This window comes from Falco punctatus (assembly GCF_963210335.1).
Source record: "Falco punctatus genome assembly, chromosome: 13".
NCBI lineage: Eukaryota > Metazoa > Chordata > Aves > Falconiformes > Falconidae > Falco > Falco punctatus.
The window spans coordinates 16,223,539-16,242,823 of NC_137593.1; the positions used below are offsets into that span (position 1 = coordinate 16,223,539).

General features: G+C 40.1%; 1 protein-coding gene across 4 annotated transcripts in view; it reads left to right on the plus strand.

The window, feature by feature from the left end:
- PLOD2 (procollagen-lysine,2-oxoglutarate 5-dioxygenase 2) overlaps window positions 1-19,285 on the plus strand; it is a 56,720-nt gene that overhangs the window by 5,445 nt on the left and 31,990 nt on the right. For all 4 annotated transcript variants that reach the window (XM_080410467.1, XM_080410468.1, XM_080410470.1 and 1 more), the window contains exons 2-3: window positions 13,424-13,515; window positions 15,158-15,294. In XM_080410467.1, coding sequence (XP_080266593.1) covers window positions 13,424-13,515; window positions 15,158-15,294 — 229 coding nt within the window. The remainder of the gene's footprint in view (window positions 1-13,423; window positions 13,516-15,157; window positions 15,295-19,285) is intronic.

Genomic DNA, 19,285 nt, shown 5'->3' on the forward strand with positions numbered 1-19,285 from the left:
TAGGCTCTAGCTTTGAAATAAATGGTGAATAAGAAATGAAATGGTGTGTAGCGTGTGTGTGTAAATTAGTGAAAAGTAAGTGAATGTGTCTGTGGAGGTGCAAAGCAGCCAAGTCATTCTTCTGTCTTGTGTTTTTGCCTTGAAAATACTCTTCCTTGAAGACACCCAAAGCTGGCAGTCTGAGTTCTTTGTAGCATCTGGTTTAGAGACTATACAAAGCCAGTCTCTGTTGGAAAAAAAAAATTTAGAAATTTTTTGGCCAGGCTTCTCATTCTTTCCTAAGGTAGAGGGAATGATTAGACTGTGGAGGGAGACCACAGTGGTGGATGTGACATTGCTTCTCTTTGCAATATACATTGGCATTGGATAAGATAACTGCAACTTTGATGGTAAAATTAATTTCTAATTAAAACAAGAAAAAGTAAAATAGTTGTGACCTCTATCACCAGCATTTGACGATGTAATTTGTAGAGTAAAGGTACAGTGCAATGAGCACCAGGGAGGCTTTATGTGAAATGTGTTCCTGTCAAGGATCTAAACTAGCAGATTATTTAACAAAGCTTTCTTTATGTTGGTAGCATATTCTAGAGAATCATGATGTATGTCAGAGTTCTTGGCTGTTTCCCTCACTGCTGCATACTTAAGCAAAAGTGACTCAGTCTCTTCATGGGGAAGTGTTTAGTTTGTCTGTTGAATTAGCAGTATTACATTGTGTAATCAAAAGCAGTATCTTTCCATTTGTGTAGAGCTGCTATTCTGAAGTATAACTTGAGTGAATATAGTCATGTAGCATGTCAAGTAATTTAAGTCCCTTGTCACGAAGAGTAAGTATGGTCACAGTAAGGGCATTTTTGTTTTCATTTATAATGTCAGTTTTTTATAGTTGAGGGACATAGAGCATGGTTCTCTCCAGCACAAAACACAACTTGACCAAACAGATCAGTAGCAGGAATGTGTCTGTATGTGTGGGAATGTTGTAGCTCTAGAGAATAAATGACACTTAATCATCAAGGAATACGTGCTTGCAAGCACAGCCCGACACCACAAATAACTTTAGGCGGTTTAATAGAACTGCTTCTGAAGTATTTCCTTAAGGTGAATTCAGTTTTCAAAATATGGATTATACCAGTTATGAGGAGAGTAAATATGTAAGGGCACTGTTTCATCTCAGATATTGTATTTTTTCCAGGAGCCGGAATTCCTTTTACAATTTGTAGTAGAAGGAAAACTAAACAAATTAAAATCTAACAAATCAGAAGTTCACTAAAGAAACAGAGTAAATCTTTTCTTTGGTGATCAGAGTAATCTGGCTTTGTGTTGTCAGCATGTGTGCATGCCTGTGTGCCTGTTTTTTATGTAATATTGTAATGATATATTTTCAGTTGAGCACTGAGACTTCAGAAACTTAGATACCTACTAATTGTTGAAATGTTTAGATTATTGACAAATTATATAATTGACATATTTGATCATTTAATTCTTGTTCTACTTGAACCAAAATTAAAGGTACTGTTGATTACTGTATAATTTCTTTTGAAACACATGACTGTTTTTGTAATGGAGTATAAAGTAATTACAGACCAATTTCCTTAATAGTTTAAGGCTAAACAGTAGAACTCTGCCTTGGCTTAAAATGTCACATGCAAGTTTATAGGACAGTTCTGAAGAAACCTACTTTATTTTAGTGGTTGGCTCACCAGGTCTTATGGTCTGCCCCTTGAAAGTGTTCCAGGGTTCCTTCTTAGACAAACTGCAATATATTGGTCTACTGTGGATTTTCTTAGGAAATAGATACGAGGAAAAAAAATGGTGGACAGGGCATGGGGAGTTCTTTTTGATGGTAGTACTGATTATTGCAGTAAAACTGCAAGTGTTTTTAAAGCTGACATATGCAGCATTTGTACTTAATGCAAACAAACTGTAAGGAAAAAAGAAAAAATGTTGGAACACAAATAGTTTTGGCATTTAAGTGCCATTCCTGAGAATTAATTCTGTACCTGTGGGTCTAAGTGTTGATGTACTGAGTGAGGCCATTAGGGTTTCTCACCGAAATCACCTGTGCAGAAAATTAATCTGCATCTGATAGAATTATTTTTGTAATTTTCTTAAAATTTTTTTGCAAAAAAGTAAAAATGGGTTGTTTACCTTTAGTTTTGTAATTTCACGTGACACTTTAATACAGCAAAGTGTTTCCTTACACTGTCCTTGTAAGCAGTTTACTAATTCTGTTTTACATCACTGTAAAGCAATTGTACATGTGTTCAGTCAGAACCAGGCCAATAAACTTAGTAACTGAAGTTGGTAGGTCAAGCATTGGATGTTAAAAGCATCTTTAATTAAATGTCATACATGACATGTCATGGTGTCTTGTGTCATAAGTAGTTCAGAAGTTTTTGGTGCTTGTTTCATGATTTGAAGGACTCTGTTGTTCAAGGCAGTGCACTACCTGTATCTTACAAGTGTGGTGTTTAAGTTGCTTGTTCATACAGAGGATGGATCTTTACAAAGTATGTTATTTTTCTGTTTCCAGGGTTGCATGGCCTGTGTTCCTGTTTGGGGAATTTTACATGTCCAGTGCCTGGACATAGGGGCCAGATGTGAAGCTGCAGGGCAGCACTTTCAAATGGAACTGACTAATGGGGGTGGGAAGCATTTGCTGACAACATGAGCCATGGTGCAGGCATGGGCAATTAATGTGTTTTCAGGATGGCTCCTGTTCCAGCTTCAATTTTTCCTTTTTTAAGCAAAGACTAGTCTAAGGAGAAACTGTTATTGCAGATCTTAACTGCTGAATTTCACTGATGGATTGACTGGCAGTCAGAAAATGGACTTTAACAATGCCTGGTGCTGTGTGTGACCACTTCTGTTTAAACAGCTGGATTTGCTAGACAACAGCTTAAGAAGAAGCGTGCTCTTCTCTGAATACATATTTATGAGAGAGACAGAGAGGGCAAGGCAGAAGCTGAGTAAACTTTCTCACTTAGACAGCTGATGTTAATTGTGTCCTGCTCTCAGCTGCACAGCCCCAATGACAGTTTATAGCAGGGCCATCCAATCAGCGTGTTCAAGCAAGACCCAGCCTGTGCCATGACTCCATCCGCTCCCACTCTCCAGAAGATTTTTGTGGTTTGATTGCTATCTGGGCACTAATAAACAGCTGTAACCTGATCTGTTCCCCACTTGTTAGGCAGCTTTTGTTGACGGAGCTGCTTCATGCATGGCAATGATGTCATTTACAAACAGTTGATTTTAGTTGTTTTCTTATCTGGAAACTAAGGAATGTGTCTCATTGTTGCTTTACTACTGAATAACTGATTCATTAAACAGGGTCTCATCCAAGTCTGCTGAAACTGATGGAAAAACTCTTGACTACTGCTGCTTGTATCTGGTTTTGTTCAGCTATCAAAACAAGGAAATCTTGCATTAGAGTGACTGTGGACCTGAGCACCAGCCAGTGGTGCACCCAGGACTGACATGGGTGATTGATGAGTGCACATATAGGCCTTAATGAGCTCTTGTTGACTGTATTTGATACTTATAAATGAAAAGAAAGTAAATGAAAAGCTGAGACAGAATCAGCTTTTAAATGTTTTCTGAAATCAGTTGTGTATTAATATTGAGAGTAATGGCTAATCTTTTTCTGAAAGTGTGTATATGTACATATGCATATACAGAAAAATAGATGTCGTCTGTGAATGGTGGATTTTTTTTTAAACTGGCTGTATTCAACAGTTGATCATTTTCATTATAAACATTTTAGACTCTGTATCTACATGACATCAGAAATGATGTGATAAGACAGGCAGTAAGCAGCAGCTCAGCAGGCTTGCCATTTGAGGCAGTATGCGTGGAAGAGAGGAATGCCTGTTCACATTCCTATGGCCTGTGAGTTAAAGCATGAGAGAATTTCTTTGCATAAGAAATCTTCAGTATTTTCATAAAAAACCCCTTTAGATTCTGAAATGCACAGTTGCTACAGCACTGTTCACCTCTTCCTAAATGGATTTAGATTGCAGGTGGCATTTAATGATAATAGGACTCTTGAACAATGAGTCAGTTTCTAAGTCTTGGAGAACTTCAGTTTGGACTCAGTTGGTAGAAAGCAAAACCAAAATTTTTTAGTGTCCTGTCTAGGGGCTGTCAGTTGGCATATGCTAATCTAGCATAAATGCTATTTTATGAGGAAAAATTCAGAGCAGCTATTGCTTAATACAAGCACGCATTTCTGCTAAGTCAGCTTCTTTGTTCTCGTTAAAACACATGAGAGGAGGGAGAACACTGTAACAGGCAACATTTTCTGTGACTAGGGAAGTTGCAACAGTACCAGCTATTCACAAGTAACTGAAACTGGCAATTTATACATTGTATATTTCTTTCCCTAGACAGCTTCTGAAAGCTTCCTGCCATAACTAGTTCTACTCCCTGACTTGGGATGGTTGGGAATTTTGATACCAATAGGTATTGCTCTGTAACTTTAGCAAGGTCTACAAATAACCTGGAGGAGCATAGGAATGATTGTACACAGACAGGCCATGCATTGAGTGATCCCTGATAACTATAAATGCCGGCTGTGGCCATAAACTGTTTCCAACAGTTTAAAGGCAGTAGTATTTCTTATTCTGCAGGTTGAGCTATTTTCGGATCAGGTGGTAGCAGAGGTGATACCTGCGTACCTGCATTAGTTCTGCAATAACTATGCTTATACCATCAAAAGACAGACTTCTCTTTACTTTGGTTTAATTTGTCTGGTTTAAAGTTGAGAAAGTACAAGTGTGCTAATAGCTAGTGAAGAAGGATCGTACTTTTTTGGAAATTACATAAATAATGTTTGTGCTGCTCTTTGTATTTTGCAAAGACATGTATGTATTGAGGTGCAGTGATTAACAGGAGGTTTGTGATACAGAGGAAAACTGACCCAACTTTCAGAAGAGGTCTGCACAGGAAGGTTCGCTTCTTCAAAATCTTGTCTCTAAGATTGGTTTGAAGCACTGGTTCTTAGAAATCCATCTTTTCCATGCAAGAACATATATTGGTATAGGAAATCAGTATGTACTATGTGTTTGGCAACCAATGACTGTTCTTAACTTGCTGTTAATTCCGATTTCATCTTTTATTTTAAATCTTAATACTTTCCAATCTTTCATGAGTTTTTGAACAATGTTTTGTCTCCCTTCCAAGGATATTTTTTAACAGCAATCCTAGCCTGTCTCTTTGGGAAGTGGTAAACTGGTATGAGTGCAGGCACACAGCAAATTGTTCAGTGTGGAACAGAAGTTGGCTGTAGAGTATGAAGATCAGATTAAAAAACCCTTAGAACTTTCAAATATGAAGTAATGTTCTTTATGCACCAGTCATCTTTCCCCCTCTTGGAGTGCAATGCATATTTATTTCCTGAGAAGATTGTCATATTTGCTATTCCAGCATATTGTTGTGTTTCTAAAGAATTTCAGGGGAAAATAAACAGCTGTCAGATGGTTCGATCATCTCCCTCTTTATGCCAAAAATTTTATTTGACAAGAAATTCTTCTGTTGGCTTATTACATTCTTTGACCATATGTATGTCATATAAACTGGCACTGGGTAGATACATGTGTTTAAACTTTGTGTTCTTCAGTTGCGTACTTAAGATCTTTGCTTGCTGCTGGATTGTATTAACCAAGTATATGTGCGTAGGTATAACTTCCAGTCATGGTCCCATTGCATATGATGGGTTTCTCCTGCCTCCAGCTGTTTGACATCTTTTCAGAGTATGTGGGTTTTCAAAAGCTTTATTTGACATAGAATCTTAAATTTAAGCTATAGCTCCTATTTATGGGGGGTGGGGTGGGGGGTGGGGAAGTCAATCTTGCATTTGGAGGAATCTAATGTTACCTTCTTGAGTGGAAGACTATGTTGCGCTAAAAATCTGGATTATTGAAAATGCTCTTTGATATTTCAACTTTTTAGCTGGCATAACAATTCTTTGGGTTTTGAACATACAGTATGAGCCCACATAAACAGGGAAGGGAAGTTACTGCTGGCACCATCTGTTACTCTTCAGCTATCTGCAACCTTCAACAAGGCTCAGAAGCATATGAGAGAATTGGATTTAGTAAAGTCATCAAATGTGTGGGAGGAGAATTGGTTATCATGACTGTATTGACTCCATACAATATTGTGTAGTCCAGTGATCCATTTCAGTTTTTTGAATGCTTTTTTTACTGTTGTGGGCTTAAACCTTATGCTGCCTTCTCTTTAAAAGCTCTTTCAGAGTCTTGCAATTAATTGGGAACTCACTGTTATGTTGTTCAGTTTTATGGCGGAAACAGAAATTGAGCCTATAAATATTTTCCAACAAGCTTTATATCGGCAGGTTGGCTTTTTTTTTATTAAATCTCAGTAAGTTTTGTCTTGTTCAGAAGATATTGTAGAGTATTGTACATTTTCCAGGTTATTTTCCAGAAATATAACTCATCTGTTAGAGAAATCCCAGGATGTTAGTTGTATAGCGACACTGTATTCCTAAATAGTGTTTAAAGTTTTATTCTTCCAAAATTTACCAGTTCTATTATGAAGTTATGAGAATCTAGATCTTGAATCCCAGTTATGGATCATGCCTTCACATACTGTGAGCTGACTTGCACACAGCTCAACTTGCACTATTATCCTTTCATTTGAGAACTCAAACATGTTGTACTTGATATGCTTATCAGGGCAATGATATTAAGATGGCATGTTCTCCAAACAGGGCTGGTGACATGCTGGAAAGCACCCACCAGGAGCTTCTGGTGTGCCAGAAGCTGAAGGGCAAAGCTGAGGACTGATTTCTCCTCCCGGTGCAAAAGTATTCCCCTTTTAGGGGAGCAGAGTGGATGGGAAGGTCAAGGAAACTGCTAATTTACTTTTTGTTTCTAACTCAGACTACTGTAAAAGTCTCAGAACATGGATTTTGTTGATGGGGTATGTGCTTTAGGTGAGGCGTATAAGGAAGGAAAAATAGAACTTGTTGAGGACAATTCCCCTAGTTCAACTTCTCATTACTGGCTGAGTACAGAAGCTGGAAGGGAAAGTGGCGTGGTCAAGTCAGGACTCATAAATGATGATTATGCATGGTGTAGATTGCCTGTTTGTTTCCAAGGCTAATACTGAATTTCAATACTGAAAACTTTATTCCAAACCCAAACAAACTTTCCCCCTGCTATTTATTTTTGTTTTAAACATTTAACCTCTGGAAACAAGAAATAATAGTGGAAATGCAATCAGAAGTCTTGCAGTTAGTTGGGGCTGTTTACTGTCATTCTGACAGCTACTTCCCAGTTCAGCTTCCTTTTGAACATTCCTCATTACTGTACACTTTCAGTTGTATTGTGCTTTAGTGTGTGTCTCAATGATAAAGAAGCGTGCTTCCATGCGGTGTAAAGGCAAGGTAAATCCTCTTTGTGGGTTTGTTGTATTTTTTCTGGTTTTGTTTTTGTTGTGCTTGTGGGAAACTGTATACTGTTGGTCTCCCATGTGTCCAGAGGTGCAGGAGACATAACAATAGGCACAATTACATAGCTTAATTGATGGGCATGCATCCATGTGCCTCCTCCAGGTATCCATCTCATCCATATTCTTTTCCAGGTAATCTGTCCAGCCTGTGCCTTAGATTAAGGTCATGCAGATCACTGCCAAGGTTATTACTTTACCTTTAACAGTCTGCATTTTTTTTATTCTGTTTTTTTTTAAATGCACAGAGTTATTCTTGGGAGCTGAAAGTATAAGCTTTTTCCATGATCTCTAGCAAGAGTTTGCTTTCTGGAAACCTTTGGTGAATTATTTTGCAATTGTACATCTCTTTGCTCATTGACTGGACAGATTAATACACAGTTGTTACTCTGAGCAGTTCTGAGTGGGATGTAATCTGCAAACAAGAAAGGAGGCTGTGTTTTATGTAGACACTAGAATATGGATAAAACCATATTCCCAGTACCAAACATCCTTTGTTTACCACTGCAAGATACTACTTCTAGAGAGATATATTTTAATGGTATAATGTGGTACCTTGCACAGATGTCCTTTGATCTTACAGCTTATTCCTACTCCGGCAAAATCCATGGCCTTGAATCCAAGGACTAAATGTCAGCTCCTGTGTGGCTATGAGCAATATCCTCATTTTTGGCTGCTCTGAAGCTACTGTACTAGTGCCCACAGCCCCTGGTAGAAATTATGTAGTGATCTCTGTCAGTGTTCATTCAAGATAAATAAGAACCATGTGGGTGTGTGAGGAATGACTGCGCTGCTTTGCGTACTTTGCCAAGGTACAAGGAGAGAGGTCACTTAAAGCAGTCCTGCCGTGACAGTCCCTAACTGAGACTTTGCCAGGCAATTCACTGAAGACAAAGACTCTGGTTTACAGTTCTTATTTCTGGAAATAAATATTTATGGTGTAGTCAGATCCCTGATGGTAGTAACACAAAAGATTGAGTAGAAGAGTGAGATGTTTTGGTAAACCTTCATTGGCTTTCGTAATATGTTGCATGTGCTCTATATGCAGTGCTGTCTTTCACGACTTGAGTGCTAAAGGATTTCCTATTTTGCATGCAAAAATTAGTTCTATTTGTCACTGGATATACTTTTCTTGGCCAAATGCATGCTCTCTGAGGCTTGTTCTCAAAACATAACAGCTGTTTTGTGAATGTAACTATCTGAAAGCTATTTGGTGTAATTGCACTGTAGGAACTTCAGCACCCTCATACCTGGCATGAAACTCTTCAGATTTTTTTTTTTTTTTCCCCCATGTCTTCCTGTTGAACTTCAGTATAGGGTTTGCATTTCCTTTTTACACAAACTGACTTTAATTGTGGAAATAAATGCCAAGCTTGGTAATCCCCTCCAGTGACTGCCAAGATGCCTCAGGCATGCTGGGGGAGCCCAGCCTGACCCAGCAGCCCATACCCTCAGCAGCAGCATCTCAGTACCCCACAAGTGTGGAGGGCTGTGACTGCCTGCTGTGTTCTTGGTTTCATATATGTTGGCATTTTGAGGATGCTGTTACTGTTTGTTGGAAAATATTACAGAGTGTGTGTGTTCCCTTGTGAGTGGGGTAGACTTAAACTGGGTAGCTCAAGTCTGTATGTAAGACCACAGGGCAGAGCTCCCTAGGGTAGACACTTGGGTGGAGGGCAGGGCTGGGGTTTGTGCCAAAGTGGATGGTGAAGCAGGAACAGTGTCTAGCTGCAGCTAGAATTCATGGTGGGATTTTTGCAAAGACAGAATTTTGTGGCTCTCTGGCTGGGGAATACCAGGCCACAGTGGTAACTTGGGGTCTCAGTAATTGCAGGCAGCTTTCCACTGCTACGCCTAGGTCTTCATTGAACAGCTGGAGCCAGCACAGTGATGCTGCTGGGGACTCTGGGCCAGTCACTCAACCTCTTGTGCGACTTTTGTGTGTGAATCAGCCTGCGGTAAGGGCTCTGGTGCTGCACTGAACCTTTGCACTGGCAGGGCTCTTCCTGGGAGCAAACCTGCGCTGCACAGCAGGGACACTGGGTGGCTGCAGCTAAAACAGATGTAGCTGAGCCCATCCTGAAATGAAAATGGAACTTGGATAAACTTACTCCCCTGGGATTTGTGTTGCTTGCATGTTGACAATCCCGTGACTTCATGGAAGTCACTTTAGATTTGTGTTACTAGATGCAAATGGGACAGATGTTCTAAGAGGCGGTTGTACCTAAACGTAGCAAACAAGGAATAGATTTTTCAAAGTGAATGAAGTTAAGAGGTTAAAAAGAAATGAGCTGAAGTACTTGGTGGTCAGAAGCATTTTCTTCACTTTCTTCTACTGGAAGAAACAAATACATCCCATGCTACACTCAGTAGAACTCTGCCAGTGAAACTGGTGCAAGTTGTCACCTACATATAAAGTCACAGGAGTCTACAGGAGTTGCATTAATATTTTTTGTAATGTCTTGCTGGCTGGAAGAGAGGCTACTACTTTTCTCATGTGGCTAATAATACCCTTTATAACGTGCCAAGATAACGGTCGTTTAATGCAGTTTGTGTTGCCTGTCCATACACACTGTAGACAGAATAAAAGCATGTTTCTCTGCTCTTTGATCAGACACAGATTACTTGGAGAGAAAAAAAAAAAACCTGAAACAAACAAACCCAAACAACCAACACGTACTGCACCCCCCTGCTAAAAAACTCCCACAAAGTCTATAAAGAAACTAATTCTAAAGGAACTCTAAATGCTATGATTACAGTTCTGCTGCACTTAAAAATTACTTAAGTACCATGTGCACCTAAAATTCTGTGGTGCAGCAACAACATGGAAATAAAGGCTTTTAAACCTCTTCGTTTGTAATTTGAAAAAAATAGCTATTGGCAAGCATGCTAAAAAACCCCAAACATTCCCAATGTGAAGAATACCTTTGTAAAAATAGCTTCCCGTTGTTCTGTGACTGTTTGCAAACCTGAATCAGTCAGCCTGCTTAAGTTGCTTTGTTGGCTGTGTGCATTGTACAAGTTCTGTTGCAGCCTCATGCCAATATAAACCGCATTATTTGTCTGCTCAAATTTCTCCTTTTTATATAGCTCAGGTTGAAATCACTTATGATTTGGCACATCATTTTATTTCCTCCTATTCCACAAAACTCAAGTAAGATACCAGGCTCCATAGTGAATCTTGAAATACATGAACAACAAGCAGGTGGAATTACTGTGGGTTCCATTAAAAAGAGAGTAACAATATCCCATGAAGAGCAGTAGATTATTTTTTGCTTGCCAAACTGTACTTGTATGTTGACAGTATTTTCTTTCACTTGGTGACTGGAGGAATCTGATGCAGCCCACATCTTGTCATTCACATTAAGTTGTTAAGTACAGATACTTTTTTTTAAAATCCCTGCTGTTAGCATTCCTCAGGAAGGTGTAGGTGTGAAATATGTCTACCTCAAACCAAATTCCATGGTTATAGTCAGTGCTTGACTGGTCAACTAGGAAACTTTCAATAATGGGTTCACTTGGCTTGGTGATGCAGTCTGGTATGATCAGATTTTTCCGCTTCCCTCTAATTTGAAAATGCAGTGCACGAACAAAAAATTAATCATAACTTAGTCTGTTCCATAGAGAAAAATCCTATAATCTGCCTTCAGTTCTGTTTTAGTCATAGTGTAAGATACCACATTCTTTCTTTATTCTGTGGTGACTCCTGTAGAATTACTTTAGATTGCATGACCTTTAGAATGAACAAGTTTGAAGGTATTGAGCTGTTATTGCTGTGTTTATGTCTGTCTATGAGTCAGTGTGTCTGTGAACGGGTTGTACTGCAGTCCTCTGTGGAGGTCCTCTGGCCATTTGTACTCATGGGATTTTCTTCTGATTCTTGCCTACAAAAGACTGCTAGCGCTTAACTAGGAGAAAGATGGAGCAACTAATCTTACAAAACTGTCTTCCCAAAACTTTTGGGTGTTCAGTTGATTGAAACATTTCAGGTATTTCAAGTTTCTGCTTTGCTCTGTATTGTATTGTAGGAGTGTCAGTCTTGTTCAGTAGAGCTGGGAGTTAAAATCTTCACCAGGACTGTTGAGGGAACGGACCCTCCCTCCCCACCCCGCCAAAAAAAAAAAAAAAATTGTGCCTGGTGGGGAGGGCAGGTAGAGATGGTGGCTGTAGTTGAAGAACTTGGGCAGTGTCAGATAAAAACTGTAGGAGCCCTGCTGATGGTACAGAAGATTTGTGGAGTAGGTGCTGGGCACATGGTACTGTCACTGCTTAAAGGTTATGTGAGTTCAAGGAGTGACTAAGTAAGAGCAAGGTCATGGGGGTAGACCAAGTGTTTCAGAATATATGGAAACCCCATCCAGGTCAGGAAAACCTGTAAACTGAGACTAGTAGAAAAAGCAGAGAAGGCATCATACATACTTGTCTTATCCTTGCTCTTCCTCATGTACACTGTTACAGCTGCTGTTGAGGATGGACTAGCCAGACCACTCTGACCCTGGTGGGAGTGCTCTTGGAAGTGACCTGTTGACTAGGGCTGAATCTAAGTGGAAACGGTATCACTGGCTCCCGAGACTAGTCTCCATAGTTGGCCTGCTGTGACTACTTGAGACAGAATTGAATTTCCTTAGAAAAAGTGTGGTTTATGTTGCTCTGCAAACTATGTCTGTGCTCTTACAGGTACTATTAAGCAGAGCTACGCTTGAAGAGCCCTGGTATTAGGCTGTAGAGCATCACATGAGTAACTTGCAAGGTGCACTTCTCCAAAGTGGGAAGCAGACCATCATATTTTGTGTTAATTTTGTCAAATAAAACAAAATGGTAAGTGGTGATAAATTTGAATACACTCAGGGATAACATCTCTGGTGTCTGATGGCTGCTAAGTCTGTGGTGGTGGACAGAGCTGAAGGGTTAATAATGTTTTTCACAGCAGCCACTTCTAGCACATGTTACTGTGCTGGTGAAGATAAACCCAGATGATGTTCTTTGGGCAAGTGAAACAACAACAGGCACTGTGAAAGGCTCACTAGACGTGATAAATTTTACTTTCTTGTAAGGATTGATCTCATGAGCTCTGTTTAGAGGACAGCTGTTGTTTGAACTCAGACCAAATGGGGAACTGCAGTGTGCTCTGGGATCCAGGCTGGTCTGATTAAATACTTGATGTTGGATAGGGGTACTGTCTTTCTCATAGCTTTGAATTATGGACCTTGATTTTGCAGTGTATTGCATAGGGTGCTGAATGTTATTCAATAGTTTAATCTGGAAGCTGTTCAGTGGGAAATCATGGCCTCATCTGAACTATATTAAAAGCTCAGGGATATGAAAAAAAACCCCCACGTGGTTGCACAGTCATTTGCCTGCATGCAGCAAGAGGGCAAAACTAGCACTGCTATAATTTACAGAGGCTCTGAATAAAAACTCCAAACCCTGGCTCTTTTGTCTCTGCTCAAACATTTAAAAGCACTAAATGCTGCCTGTTGGGGGACTGGTTTCCATGGTTGCTTTTTTGCCCTGTTTTCATGAAGAAAGTGAACCACTTGCTTTCAGGGGAGTTAGTGAGGTTGGATGAAGTTCTATGGTACCATTCATTCCTGTGATAAGAGGTCACAGGATTATTTCAGACCAAAAAGTAGTAAGTTATTTTTGTTTTGAAGACTCCTTCCTGTCTAGTAGTCATACGAGCTTTGTTTTCACATCTTGAGCTAGTTGTTTACAGAGTAGATAGATTTCTTTACTTCCCCTTCCTGAGGATAATTTTAAATACAGAATCCTTGTCCATAGCAATGGTTGTTTGATAATGTCTCTCACCTATAATATGACAGTATATTTGCCTTTGAGTGAGATGCAGGCAAGTTATAAAACGCCTTGCTTGATCCAGTGCTGTTCAGTGCATTTTTCTGTTACAGACTGTGTCCTGAAAACATATTAATACACATTTCTTCTTTTTCTCCCTCAGATAAACTACTAGTTTTTACTGTAGCAACTAAAGAAACCGATGGCTTTCACCGTTTTATACAAACTGCAAAGCACTTCAACTACACAGTAAAGGTATTGTGTGTTTCCATACCAAATATTTATACTACACAGCTTTTTAAGACTGAAATAGTGCAGTTGCATTAGCTTCCTTGCATGATGGGGCAAAGTAAAACAGTTACAGAGCTCAGGGGCAGCTGAGGCACTTGCATGTGGCCCTGCTGCTGCCCCTGTTGCTTAACTGCTGGTCCCCCTCTGAACAACCACAGGAGGGTGCTTCTTCCACTGCCTTAGGAACTGGTTTATAGATTAGTAGCTACTGTGAAAAGCATTCTCAGTCACTTAAAGGTTCTGTCATGCTTTATCATATAGCCTTGCTTTTCAGTGTTGCTGATGTTGTTTGTGTGAATACTTCTGGAAGCTGCACTGCACTGTGCAGGGCTCTGCATGTCTTCTCCTTCCTTAAACAAGGCTGGATCCCTCCTGTGGGGAAGAGGAGAGGGTCACAACTGAAACTTTCAGTCTTTACCCGGAATCTGTAATTCTCCAAGAGTACAAAATGTTTCTATCGTTCCTGCCAGACTTTACTGCCTTGCTCCATGTCTCTGTATGTCACATACTGAGGTTGGCCTCTGCGTGACCTTGGGAAAAAGGGAGGGTACTAACCTTCTTCTAAATGTTACCCACAAATATGTTCTGCAAGGGAAAATCCAGGAATTCAGATGGTGTTATGAAATTTTTCTGCCTTACTCTACCACAGTGTCTATACCAGGGGCAGGCTGGATGCGGCCCCCCAGGGTCCTCAATCCGGTCCCTGGTATTTATAGACCCCCCCCCCCCCAGGGGTTGGGGGGGGAAAAACCAAGCAGTTGCAGATGACTGCCTGCCACTTCATCCGCACGTCGGCCCCATGGTTAAAAAGTTTGAGGACCCCTGGTCTATACTATAAATAGGAAATTATTTGGGTCTGTGAAGTTTGACACTTACCACTGAACTGGAAGACTGAGAGAACCTGTAGTATGATAATGTTGTACTAAAGCACTCAAAAAGCCTGAGCTCTGGATACATCTATTGGTTTTGCAAATTGATGTCCAAAACATCATACAATGTAGCGTTTTCTAGGTTCCAAAAACATTATATTCAAAACCCACAAAAAGTTTTAAGTCTTTTTTTCTTTTTTGGAAATGTAACTTTCTATAGTGCTTGGCTATGGAGGGGTTTTGTTTAGCTCTTTTTAGCAGCCAGCTGTATTTTGGGGAACCTATGCTTTCCTTGTACGAAAGTGTTCTGAAAGGATTTCAGAAAGACTGGCGCTTGCAATTTGTATTACTGATACCCTGATCCACCATGGTCTTTTATACTTTCTGTTCCTAAAGTGATTGTATTGACTTTTAAAGGTCTCATGCAGAATGTTTTCCCAATACAATTATTAACTTTTTTTTTTTCTCTGAAGTAGTTACATTTGAATAAATGGTGCTAGCAGGCAATTGCTCGTTTCTTATTTGGTTAAGAAATGTCTGTCTCATGTTTTTGCAGTGATGTCATTGTGCTGAATGCTGCTTCTGACATGGAAGATGTACAATGCTGGAAATGCTGGCTTGCTATGCTTTAATGTGTTGCTTCTGATTTAACATCTGTTTTCAATAAGAGTCTGCTTTAAAAAGTCTCTTGTTGTTGGGTACTAGCAAAAAGTGTTTTTTGTTTTTTTTTTTCCCAGGTACTTGGAAAAGGTGAAGAGTGGAAAGGTGGTGAGCTGCCTAACTCTATTGGTGGAGGGCAGAAAGTTCGTTTGCTGAAAGAAGCCATAGAAAGCTATGCTGATCAAGAGGACTTAGTTGTAATGTTTGTTGAATGGTGAGCAAACCTGGCTTGTTGCCTTTATGTTTTAGTCTGGGTAGGCATGCAAACGTGGCTGCTCTGATGTGCTGGAAGTTGCATGCCGCTTTTCCCCCCTCACTGTTTGAGAGACTTTACATCCATTTTTCTCCATTCATAAAAATAGTAGATTGCTCTTTGAGCAATCATTACTTTTTAAATAGATTTACAGATGTAAGAGGTGTTCATAGTTGTGCCTCAAGGGGGTGAAAAAATGTTGGGAGCTGATAGGCTTTTAGGCAAGCATTCATCCTCTCCCTGTTCAGCTGTGGTCAGAGCAGGACATGGCTGTGGGCTGGGAGTTTGGAATGGGATGGGGAGAGCAAAAGAGCTCCGGTAATAAAGTGGCCAGTAGGGACCAGGGCGTGATCTTGTTCCATGAAGTAACGGTGACATAGAGGAAGCTGGTAAATGGGTCCCTGAGGAAAGCACTTAACAGGAGGACTTCTTTTACATCTTAGAGAAGTGAAACAAGAGGCTTGATGCCAGATATACCCCTGGTGCCTGCGCTGTGTGATGGAAGGCTGGAGGGATATTGCTGCTACAGGTGCCAGATTATATAGCTCATAGCACAGCTATGCTTGAATATCTCACTGGAGGCCAGATAGGTTTCTCCCTGTCACAGAGAACAGGGAGCTCAAACATGTTCAAATCCCACTTTTTCTGTTGCTTTCCTCTTCCTCCCCCCACCCCTCTTTTGCTCCTGTGACAAGAGCATGATCAGAGCAGCTAAGAATCCAGCTCACAGCAGCCGCCTAACCTCTTCCATGCTGGCATCGGCCAGAATGGGATAACAGCTCTAAAAGAATTGCTGCAAGGAAGGTATGGGACCAAGTCTTGAGTCAGGGACGTGAAGCCCTGATTGCCGACAGGGAGCCTTGGGAGAGGTAGCGGAGTGCAAGCTTGGAAAAGTTTGTGTATGGATTCATGACGTTGTTACCAAGTCATGTTTGAATGCATGCTCCAGAATTTTTTTCAGCTTTTAATCTGTCATTTGCTTATTAAAATTTGACAGCTGAAGAATTTTAGGGAGCCTTTTGCAAGGTAGAGGTTCAGCAGGATTTGTACAGCAGACATCCTCACAAGAGGGAAAGTGGTCCGACAGTGTTATTTACTGAGAAGTTAATTTGTGGTTTTGCATAACGTAAGAGTTCAGGAAGGTTGGAATAGTGTATTAAACTGGTAGCAAATTTAAAGATGCTACTCGGTTTTCTGTTTCAATTTTACTGGCTGTGATGAGTAGAAGATGGAGCTAGAAAGCCAATGTCTAAATAATCTTAACCAATTTACAAAGAAGCATTTTAAGGGAAACTTACTAAGCTGAATATTTTGTTTGTACACTTAATTGATAGTAAAAGTAACATTGGGTTTGGGGGTACACATTCAATTTTTAATTTTTTTCTTATTGATCAGTTTAAGTAAAAAAAGTATCTTTCTAAATGTAAATATGTTACATTTGTTCATAGTGTTGTCCTATGGTCATGCAGTAACAAACTTTGAAAGATTAATTTGGGAGATTTTGTTCTTTACTAAATGCTCAGGTGAATCAGATGTTTCCCAAATGGTTGCTACTTACATTGAATTTCTTTGTTTTCAAACGTATTATCCTGCTTTACCACATTTTTCTCCCTGTATGGTAAAATATGCCTATTTATTATCAGATCTGGGTATAGCTCAGATTCCTCTCCCACATAATTTACTTTCTCAAGGGGCAGACTGTCTGCTGGCATGAATGAGAGAATACAGAGGACCATGTGTGTCAAAGTGTGGATACCTTAATCTTTGTTGTCATGAAAATCACAGAATTTAAGGCCTCCCAAGTTCTTGAGGTCCATAATCCCAAGTACATGTTGATTTAAAGCTGGTGGAACTGATTCCTGATAGGGGAAAAAAAATAGTTTGCTGATTCCAACATCATGTTTTAATTCTAAGGGGCTTTTTCATTTCCAGGAGTCCTGGTTTGCAGTTTAAATGTTGATCAATGTAGCGATAAGTTTGGAAAAGACAAATATAGTGAACTTCCTTTCTTTTTCAAATGTTTTTCATTATGCTCATTGTGAAGCATTTGGAATATTAATCTTGGGGGTGGGGAAAGGAAATGTCTGGTTTACTTACTGTAACTAGGCAAAGCATTTCTAGTGAACTGTTTACTTAAACTTAGCTTCTTGGGCTCTTTTTTTTTTTCTTAGCAGTTTTTTTATATGGCTCTCAATTCTGGAAATAGTTTGAACTGTGGACAGCTTGTGTCTAGGTGCAGATAGTGTATTTTAAACATCTGTGAACAGCTTATGTCTAGGTGCAGATAGTGTTCCATTTGCAGGCAAAGCATTTTGCTCTTTAATTTAGCATTGTTTTTTGCAAGAGCCAACTACTGGTTTACTTTGGACCACTTCAGATTGAACTGGCTAATGGCCAGTGTAGACTGGATAAAATGGTGGATGCTGTGACTGTTCATCCAGAACTCCCACAGCCATCTATTTGTATTGTGAAACACTTTTGAAACCTTTCAGGTTTTTGGTGTGTGTGTGTTTTTAAAACATCTGTTGAGAGGTAAGGGGTAATTACATTTTCTGCATATGTTGAAATGGTTGAGGTGCGATCCTGGTGGGGATACAGTGTAAATGAAAAAATGGCAGTGTGGCTGGACAGCCTAGTTAAATAAGATGAGATACCGGACCCGAATTGCAGGTTACTAGAAAGCCCTCTCCTGTTTGTATTTTGAGCTCTTAACCTGCAGTTCCAATAGTAACAAGTCCTTGTCACAAAAGCTATGGATGTAAAAATTGCTTGTTTGATTCTAGAGGACCTGAGCCACTGTTGCCATTTCCTTGTGTTTCTGGGAGCGTTGGGTGCATAGCTGGTATGCTTTGCTGCTGCAAAGGAGGAGGAGGGATGGGTGGATTCCAGCCCCAAGCATCTGCCATCTGGGAGCTTCAGGAAATAGGATTGGAGTTGTGGAAACTTTCTGGTTGTTTTTTTTCTTCCTTTTTTTTTTTTTCTTCCTTCTTGCTTTCTACTTAATTGGAAGGATTTATGAAGAATAAATAGAAGAGTATCTGAGCTTTTCCAGCTTGCCAAGGCAGCCTGCTTCTTCCTGGATATAGCCATGCTTTTTATGCCCTGTTAAATTTTGAAGTCCTATTTAAGTCATGTGCATCACCCATAACAGCAATATAAACTGGCAAGGATAGTCCTGGGACCCAGTTTGTGATTGGTGGTGTAGACCTGAGGTGAATCCCCTTTACAGTAAGCACTGAGTGCTGGATAGACTGAACACAATCTGACATAGCAGGTAAGCAAGGCAAATGATGGATTTATAGGTTTCAGTTTGACTCTAGGAGTTTTCCTGTTGCCTGGAGAGAAAAGCAGGAGCCTCATAAAGCAGCTGATGGGGAGACTGGCAGCAAGGGGCTGAAGGCTGGTAGAGGTCCTTCCCAGGAGGAGGTGTGATGGCAGTAAGTCATCTCTTGACAAAACACAGGTCCATGAAAATTAGTGGAAATGTAAGTCCATGCTGGATTCATACTCCTGCATAATATCCATTAGTGTATGAAGTTTACAGTAACTGGTGATGCAGTTTAGCAGCTCTGTACTGTGTGTTGTATTATAAATTGTTCTGTATTAAGTTAGCATATCCCTTTCATAAGCAGAGCCTGTGGCTAGCCCAGCCTGTTCCTCAACTTCAGCTTTCTTTTACAGAATGACAGTCCTTGGAAGCAATGTTCAGGGGTGTTTGGTTCCTTCCCGCAGCTGTAAGTCATTGCAGCGGCAGCACTAACCTGATCAAAGTGGAGAAGCACAGCCTGCCATAAGCTATTAAGTTAAAGCCTCAGACAAATCTCTGTTTTTGTCTGTCTTCAGCTTGTCTCCTGTTTCTTGCTTGTTCTTCATGCTCATTCTGGCTTTGAATTGGGCTACACCAACTGAATGGAAAAGGGAGGGAATTGTATTCCTGTATATTTGGGCAGAA